The 9,691-nt window shown below is 33.2% G+C and overlaps 2 protein-coding genes across 2 annotated transcripts; both read right to left on the minus strand.

The window, feature by feature from the left end:
- Positions 1 to 63: 63 nt before the first annotated feature.
- Positions 64 to 2,688, minus strand: LOC133307937 (BAHD acyltransferase DCR-like). The gene is made up of 2 exons (XM_061508509.1): positions 2,239 to 2,688; positions 64 to 954 (listed from the first exon to the last, which is right to left on the minus strand). The coding sequence occupies exons 1-2, from the start codon at positions 2,686 to 2,688 to the stop codon at positions 64 to 66; spliced, it is 1,341 nt and encodes a 446-aa protein (XP_061364493.1).
- A 4,753-nt stretch (positions 2,689 to 7,441) lies between these two features.
- On the minus strand, positions 7,442 to 8,491 carry LOC133307916 (UPF0496 protein At3g49070). Its single transcript, XM_061508477.1, has one exon. The coding sequence runs from the start codon at positions 8,489 to 8,491 to the stop codon at positions 7,442 to 7,444; it is 1,050 nt and encodes a 349-aa protein (XP_061364461.1).
- Positions 8,492 to 9,691: the final 1,200 nt, after the last annotated feature.

The raw sequence follows: 9,691 nt of genomic DNA on the forward strand, positions 1-9,691 counted from the left end.
TACAATATATGCTTTTTATTTCCCCCATTATTATTTACTGTATTTAGTCTAGCATATGAAGTTCTAAATCTCCATTAGAAATTCTTTATTTTGCTCCAATTTCCCCATAGCTTCAGATTCCAAGGTTAGCTCCACATCAATGCTCTTCCCACCATTCTTCCCTGGATACAAATAAATCATCCCATCAAACTTGTTATTGCTTCCACTTCTAACATTTTCTGGCTTCCCCCATCCAAAATCCACATCGTAAACCTTAAACCTTGGTGAGCTTCCCACAGCCACACTATTCACCCCTGCATCTTTGAATTCAAATATCTTTGGTGCACTTTCCAACCTTTTGTTAAATTCATCAATGACTTTCGCATTGTGTCCTTCAATCGCTTTCTGAATCATGGAAGCACCAAACTGTGGTGGTTGGGCCCACAATAACCCGACTGCAGTCACCGTAAATATGGCTTGAATCAGGTTTCCGAAGTAAGTCTCCGGCATTGGCGGGTCAACCCGTTTCCGACAATCTGCAAAGACAGTGAATACTGTGTGGTCTTCAGGTTTAAGGTTACGTGCATGGCTTACATAGCGCCAAATATGAACCGAGAGAGCCTGGAATGTTGAGAATGGTTTTGAGCCATCAGATGGCGCAGTTTCATTGACCGTTGACTTTATTTTCTCAATGGCTGAGTCTGAGAACCTGAAGATCTTTTCCCTCAGTGGTGGGCCAGGCTTGGGCTTCGCATCATCGTTACTTGAGGTTGTTGGGCCCGAAAGAGGAGGGAGGTCGTACTTCACGCACGTGTTTCGGGCCTTGGTCCGTTCAAGGAAAGGTGGAGTTGACGTGGAAGGAGCGCCACGGCATGTCTCGGCCCATGAGGTCATGAAGTGCCACGTGGAGGTCCCATCAAGCACCCCGTGGTTGAATGCACATCCTATTACGAGTCCGTCTTTGATCTTGGTCAACTGCGCATAAGATGAAAGCAAGAAAGATTAAATATAAAAGTGGCAAATTTCCAAAAATAAATAAATATAAAAGGGGCTGCGACTCTTCTTGTGGGAATTTACTACCAATGAATGTAACAATCATCACTTGCGTTCCTATAATTAAACGCGAATGTCAAATACATGTTAACTTGTACCAAAAAAACACCAACGTTAATTACATGTAAAACAAAATTGTTATCGAATTATATTAATTTTTCAATTAATTATTTTATAGAAAAAGTTTATTAGAAGAAACGGGTCAAGAAAGGCTGGCTTTGAATCAATCAAGTTCTTTTAGTATATAGCCTTATGCTTTGAACCAAACCCAAGATAAATAATAATAAAAAGGGTGTTGATGATGTTCTCAACGCAGAATGGGGTTTGGCAGTTGTGGAAAACGGCTAAAGCCTCTTTTATATTAATGGGATGCAGGCCATTCACGATCTCCTTTTGTGTATATGAAGTCTTAATAGATCTATCTAATTCCATTTCAGGTTTTAGTCTCTTTTAATTTATTTATTTTTCAAGATTTACTATTCTGATAAATCTAACCCCACTACCATAGGCAGGTGAAATTCTAAAATTTAACAACTCTTAGATTAACCTCCTTTGAATTAGATCACATATAATTTTGAACAATTATCCCTCTACTTACGGTTTGCTTTGAAACCCCTTTTAATCTAGAGTCCTCAACTTCTTATGCAACTATTGCAGAAGAAGTTTTGTGAAGTAACCAATTATAATTATATATTACATGTAATATATAGTTTTAGTATTAAAAAAAAAAAAATCTCTGCCACGTCAGCCAATAATAGTCTTATAAGAGAGAAAAAAATAACTTTTAAAATTACAACTATATACTACATGTAGTACATATTTAGCTTTTAAAATTTCTTGTGAAAGGAGAAGTAGATTTCCCTTTAATCTATTAGTTCCTATTTCTGCATTCACATCGACATAATAAAAAAGTTTAAGATAATCAGAGCTGACATTTGTGGCTAACGCTTTTTATTCCTCTTATGTATATTAACGAAGATTAACAAAACCATACAAAAACGAATATAAACGCATGCAAATTTGAATTAATTACAGGGATTAATATTTTGTATATTATGGATATAATTTTATCTTTTAAAAATATATAGGACTCATGTAAACAGAATAAAAAAAAAACATGAATTTTATATATATTAACGTATGTATGAAAGATAAAAAATTTCTTCTAACATGAACATGAAAAACATCGTTCCTTAATTAAATAACCTGAACTGCCAACAAGGGCCTATGCATCCCTTCAAAATTCAAGATCCCATTGTAAGGTACCATCTCCTTCAAAACGTTGTTACTCTCAGAAACAATTAGATCTGCTACCTCAATCTCATCAGAAACTGCCTCTGTAACCTCAACACCAGCCATGTCATCATCATATTCTACTCTGAACACCCCCTCTTCATCTTTCCCTAGCTTACCAGCTAGTTGATGGAAATCCTCCAAGACCACACTAAGCCCATCTTTCAGTTTCTTCACCATTCCCTCAAAGTCATCCCCTTTGTAAAAAAGTAGCTTCTGGTTGTAGTAAAAACATAGGTAGGGAAGATCAAACGTGACCAGTTGATACTCCTTCTTCCCAATTTTCTTGTTAGGCTTCACATGGCTTATACCAGTGATTTTTAGATTCAGACATTCTTCATTCTTCATCGCCCCTGCTGCCATTATTGAAGAAAATATTGAGAGAAAAACAACCTTAAAGAAAGGGTTCGAAGAAACAAATGTCAAAGAAAAACTGAGTGGGTTTGATGTGGGATTTGAGTTGAGATGATATTTATAGACAATTGCATGAATAAAAAAATTATATAACTAATATAGAGAAATGTTATATTTACAAATTTTTTGTTTACGAGCTACACTATGTCTATGTCTTATAAATTACACTATGTCTTACTGGTAAGACTTAACTCAAGAATGTCGAAAAAAAAAATTGTCAATATAACCCTCTTTCACTAATAAAACCACACTAGTTCAACAGAATATCAAAGAATTTTTTTTTTAAAACAACGACAGCAGAATTCAAACTTTGATTATTCAAATTCCTATGAACCCCGGTGGTTATTCAAATCACTAAATGAGTGCTAGTGGTTTATCAATAATAATTTTTAAACCATGAACCCAGGAGCTTGGAACGACAACTGAGGGATACACATTGGTAGATATATACAAAATCATTAAATAATCTCACTTAATAGTTTAAGTTTTTGGGTTAAATTAATTCTTTACATGGCATCAGAGACTCGATGTTCTAGGTTCGATCCTAGCAGCTCTCCATTTTTCTTGTGAAATTTCATAGCACAGATAATAGGCTGAACCTGATGCGTGTTAGAGATATATAAAATCATTAATGTAGTCGTACCCAACACTTTAAGCTCTTGGGATGAATTAGTTCTTTACACACACAAATATAAATTATTTGAATTAAGCCTAAAACGACGTCATTTTAGAGTGAATGTAGATAATTTATCTGCATCCCCTATATAAATATTAAAGAATATATATATATAGGGAAAAGTATTTCTCCAGTCACCGGAGATAAAGTCAGTGAGCTCAAAATGACGTCGTTTTGAGTTATAAAATTAAAAAATTATAATGATAAAGACTAATATAACCCAGCAATATATTATAATTACAAAAATACCTTGATTTCCATCCCAAAACGACGTCGTTTTTGGCTCACCGGAGATAACTTATCTTCATTGACTGGAGAAATCAATTACCCATATATATATATATATATATATATATATATATATATATATATATATATATGGTTTATTTTTTTCTACGGCCAATGTAAATAACTTATCTACATTGAGCCCAAAATAACGTCATTTTGATGCAAAAATCAAGGTATTTTTGTAATTATAATTTATTTCAGGTTATAATAGTCTTTTTCATTAAAAAATTTTAATTTTTCAACCCAAAACGATATCGTTTTGGAGGCGAACGTAGATAATTTTTCTACATTCAATGGAGAAATATTAAAGCAATATATATATATATATATATATATATATACAGAGAGGCAGGATCCTTTGACACCAGTGTCAAATTTGAAGTTTGACACCTCATCTAAGAGTCGTTGGATCAAAAATGATTAACGACTCTGATTTGTAAGCATGTGACACCATTGATATTTTTTTATCTAATGACTCTCAGATGAGGTGTCACATTTCAAATTTGACACTGGTGTCAAAGGATCCTACCTCATATATATATATATATATATATATATATATATATATATATAAGGTTTTACTTTTCTCCAGCCGTTTGACGTGCAACAAATAAATTCGAGAAATAATAACCATATAAAAGTTGGTGAAAGCATTAAATGCGAAAAATCATAATTATTCATCGGTGTAAGATCTATTGCTAGATGTCCAGCAACCAAAAAATTGATTTTACCATATATATATATGAGGAATGTTATACTTACAACATTTTTTTTACAACCTCTTACAACCATATATCATAACCGTTGATTTCTGCCAATCAACGGTTGTCATTTATTATGAATTAATAATTAATTAAATAGTTTAATTTGCGTAAACATAACCGTTGATTGGCGGAAATCAATGGTTATGATATATGGTTGTAAGAGGTTGTAAAAAAAAAGGTTGTAACTATAACCTCTCCCTATATATATATAAGAAAAATATTTCTCAAATCACTTGAGATATATTTATATCCGGTCACCTCAAAACTATGTTATTTGGTTTATTTATTTTTTGATATTAATTGATTCACTTTGGAATGATTATGATTCTCTTTTTTAATGGCCGGAGATAAAATTATTTCAAAATGACTTGAGAAACGGTAAGCCCTTTATATATATATATATATGGGGTTTCCATTTCTGCAGCTGTTGTACGTGCAGCAGTCAAATACTTACCATATATATACTTGAAAGCATTAAATGCGTGGAATCATAACCATACAAAGGATGAAAGTATTAAATGTGGGGAATCATAGCCATACACATGTCGTTGCTGTACGTAAAGCGGTTGCAGAAATGATTTTACACACACACACACACACACATATATATATATATATATGGACTTATCATTTCTCAAGCTGCTTGAGATAATTTTATCTTCAGGTACTAAATTATAACCGTACAAAGATGGATCAATAGATATAAGGAAATAAATAAACAAAACGACATAGTTTTGGGGTGGCCGGAGATACACTTATCTCAAGTTGTCAGAGAAATATTTTTTCATATATATAAATATATATATATATATATATATATATATATATGTATATAAAGGGCATATTGTTTTTCAAATCACTTGAGATAACCTTATTTTCGGTCATCCCAAAACTACGTCGTTTTGAGTGTTAGGAAAATTAATGAATGTTGTTTTGGTAAAATTCATATAATATATAAACAAATAAAATTTTTATCAACCTTTATTAATTCTCCTAACACCTAAAACACCCTTTATTAATTCTCCTAACATCCAGAACGACGTAGTTTATAGGATTATCTCAAATCACTTGAAAAATATTTTTCTCATATATATATATATATATATATATATATATATATATATATATATATGACTTTTAAAGAATAAAAATACAAAGTTTATTTTTTAATATTTGTTTACAGTTATTATTATTTTTTATAATGTTTTTATAAAAATTTAACCGATAACATACCGTCATTTAGACTATTATATCATTTAAGATAATAATTTTGATATAAATACTAAGTCGTTTAGCATTAACCGTTACATAAATAGTATTCAAAAGTCAAGTTTTATGAATATATCAAAACGGAGAAAAGAAAGAAAGAAAATAAAATATTAGAGAAAGAGATGTTTGATTTTTTAAAGAGAGTTGGCTTAATTGGCAGCACGAGTCCCGTGAACGAATTAATGGTAAAAAGAATAGTGGTTCCAATCCCGAAATATTTTTTGGAAGTATCACGTAATTTGACTTACCCCTTTTCGCGGTGTGATTATGGAAATACACAAGGGAACTGACTTGGCCCAAGGTTACGGAATGAAAAAATAATAAAAATCAATGGCACCATCATTGACTATATAACATTAAAGCAAATCTAAATAGGATTAATATGTTTACGTGGGAGTGAATTTTCTCGTATTAAAAAAAATATAACGTGGTCATATGCAATGGGGGAGTCAATAAATGATTTTAACTGCTATCAAAAAATTTAGTCAAGCAGAATTCAGTCAATGTCAAGGTTGTATAATTTTTGAAAACTCAACTAGTGTCAAGGCTATGACATAATATTTAAAGAAAATATGTACTATTTTTGGAGACCAACTGGTACCAAGACCCCAATTGGTTTCCAAGTGGCTTTGTATCTAAAAAATCATAATCATATAAAGATGAATTAATAGTGATAAAAAAATAGAGAGAAAAAAATATTCAAATAGATAATTCTAAAATTATAATCGTTAATTAACTTTTATATGATTGTAATTTTTTCATATGTCATATTTTTTAACCTAAGAGAATCTATTTCTGTTTGTTGAAAATTGACACAAATCGCAAAACGAAAAGAGAAAGATAGAGAATTGACATATTGATTTACTTTGTTTCACCTAATTTAGGCTACGTCCAAACTTATCTGTACTATATTCACCTCACCGCCACTCATTACAAGTTACTCGATTTACAAAGAAAATATAAATAGAATTAAAAAAACGTTACAAGCTACTCGATTTACAAGAAAAATATAAATAGAATTAAAAAAAATCCTAATAGCAAATTACCTTTACGCTGACCACAAAACCAAATGCTCAAAATACAAAATATAAGCGATACCCAACACCGTTTATCTCACTGTCGCTACACATGCACGAATAAAAATAAATGTAAAGAGATGTCAATACATACCCAAGTGTGGTGGCTCAGTTGGTAGCATGGGGACCGAGTGGTGGGAGAGGACCTCGGTTCGAATCCCACCAACACCATCTGGGGAGCGGCATAAGTACCGTAATCTTTGGACTCGCACCCGAACTCTGATTAGTCCCATAGGCGGCTCAAAGAGTCGAACCCATGAGAATACCAGAAAATTCTGATTCGCCTCAAAAAGATAATTAGGATCAGTTAAAAAAAAAAAAATGTGAATACACAACCTGATAGCTTTTTCTTTGCTTTCCGATTATCAAAACTGGTGTTAGTTGAGGGTCTAGCGTATGTATTTTGCTGGCAAAATTTCGATTCATTGGGGATGCAAATTTTGCGTGTCTGAGAATGCGTGCAATCAAATGTTTCCCCCGTAATTTATATTAAAAGAAAGCGTTTATAATTTTAGGGTTAGGAACTAGTACATAGATTTTAAATCAATATTAATTTTACACGATCAATGAATGAAACTAAATGTAAACAATTTATTGGTTGACCATTAGTGTGAAATGTTGGTAGTGGATCAACCCGAATTAGTGATCTGGTTCAGCACAAGATCTCTAGCCCTATTAAGAGTCATGAAACACAAATACAAATGCTCTTCTAACTCGTCCAATTTGTCACTAAAACTGCATTGGCTCTTCTTTAATAGGCGCGCCACTTCTCCATCGGCTTGAACTCTATCCTCTTTTCTCTCAAGCCAAAACTTCACTGATGTCTTCATGTGTTCCAGCTCATCATTCAGTCGAGCTACAAGCCGGCTTGTTATCTCCAAATCCTTGTTCAATATATATGTTCCTTTTGCGGCAGCATCAAGCTGAGCCGTCACATTAGCCAGCTTCCTTTCCGAAGCCATGTTCATTGAAGCCAGTCCTGGCATAGCCACAAGCAACGCAAACCCATGTGCCACAACAATCACAACAACAAGTGAAGCCGTAATTGTCACAAGGAGACAAGCCGAGCCACGTTTTAACCTAGCAATGGATTGAAGCTTGGCTCGCGCCTTGTCACGGCTTGACTCGAGCCGCTTTTGTAATTCGGAGCATTGGCATTGGATGGCCCGAGCCCAACAAGGAGATGGGCTGGATACGGCAAATGGGTTTAAAGAATTGGAAAATTCAGTTAAATGGGTCATTAACATTGAAGAAGGAATTTGATTGGTTGCAACACATTGAAAGATAGTCTTGAGCGATTGATACTTGGCACGTACACGATGAATGTCCTTTAATAGATGGCTGCAAAGTAAAGAAGCATTAGCGGTATGGGCAAAATAGTCCAATAGGAGAGAATGGATCACGGGTCGGAGTCGGGCTTTGGATAAGATCCGAGTAACAGTGGGCTGGTTCGGATCCAAGAGGTGCTCCGCAAACAAACGGTAAGATGGAAGCCGAGCTGATGTGGCGGAATCTCTTGACAAACAAGAAGAGGAATCGGGATTGGAATAGGAAAGGACACGTGTCCAAAACTCTATGTATGACTCCGTACGGAAAGCATTAGCATATTCCTCACGCACGTCCACACAGTTTTCATGATTTCGAGAGCTGCTGCTACACACTGTTACATTACATGTCATTGCAATTGATACATTACCAATATATATATATCATAAATTCAAGTGGGTGGTTGGTTGCTTGTTCATACAATGATTATTCTTAGCAAATCTTTAATTAGCTACGAAGGTATATTGGCAAGAACATTATGCTCATTTTTAAGGAAGGGTGGATCTTCTCGTATGTAAATTTTACATGATTAAGGTATGTGTAAATTTTGTGTTTAGCATTCTCGTTAATTATAAGTATTAAATAGATAGAGTTCAATTAATATTAATGAATATCTATAGAAAGAGATAATCTGTGTGAAATTTTCACATAAAATGATCAATTCCATTATCAGGGTTTTGGGTATCAGATATTAAGGGTTGAAACAATTAATAATTAGTATACTTCAAGTTAATGATTACCTAATTGTAGTGGCAATTTTGAGTGCCATACATTAACGGATTAACCACTTTTTCTGGTGAAACGAATGTAAATTGTTTTCACTTCTTTTAATTGGATTTCCCAGGTAAAACGTAAGTACATATACTTCAGCTTTCTATCTTTATATCAAGGTTTTCAAACTCCTTATAATTTTCACAATGGCTTTTTGTTTACTAAGTAATATTGTGATTCTTAATCATTTCATCTTTTTGATACTGATAAAATTAAACCTGTATAAATAACTGAATATTACAGATAAAGAAAAGAAGAACAAGATTACCAGAACAAGAAAACAACTTTTTGATCCGCCGAACCAATTTGTTCCTCATTGCTGTTTTTAATTATATCCTAAAATAGAAAGTGAAAATCAAGTATGCATGCAAGAGAAAATCCGAAGATATGTAAATTAAGAACTATGGTAATTGTCAAAAGGAGCAGAGAAAGGAGGACGAGAGACGGAATAAAACGAGTTTTTCAATTGAAATTTAATTAGATGCAAACCTTTCTGAGAACCTTCGCTTTATCGCTTGAAATCTTTTCTCAATAAAGGAACTCAAGAAGATGGTTAAGCATGTACTGTTCTTTTTGTGAAAGGGAAATTTTCGATCTTTAATAATGCCTACCCATATTTTTGCTCTTGCTTGCAAGAAAGACTAGTGAAAATAATGCAATCTTGTGACATCTTGTAGTGTACGCGAAGGGTAGTGATTTTGGTTTGGCGTGTTAGAGGGAAGTTCTAGAATTATCTTTCAGTGATAATCTCAAAGCAATATGTGACTTTCAAGGCAAAAGCA

This window comes from Gastrolobium bilobum, unplaced genomic scaffold (genome assembly GCF_033153095.1).
Source record: "Gastrolobium bilobum isolate Gb01-03AN ecotype WA unplaced genomic scaffold, APGP_CSIRO_Gbil_v1 utg1697, whole genome shotgun sequence".
Lineage (NCBI taxonomy): Eukaryota > Viridiplantae > Streptophyta > Magnoliopsida > Fabales > Fabaceae > Gastrolobium > Gastrolobium bilobum.

Excerpts from the sequence above, each read along its gene's own strand:
- LOC133307937 (XM_061508509.1), bottom strand. The coding sequence starts at position 2,688 with ATGGCAGCAGGGGCGATGAAGAATGAAGAATGTCTGAATCTAAAAATC. Across the intron at positions 955-2,238 it reads GGCCCTTGTTGGCAGTTCAG|TTGACCAAGATCAAAGACGG; the intron begins GTTATTTAATTA and ends TCTTATGCGCAG.
- LOC133307916 (XM_061508477.1), bottom strand. The coding sequence starts at position 8,491 with ATGACATGTAATGTAACAGTGTGTAGCAGCAGCTCTCGAAATCATGAA.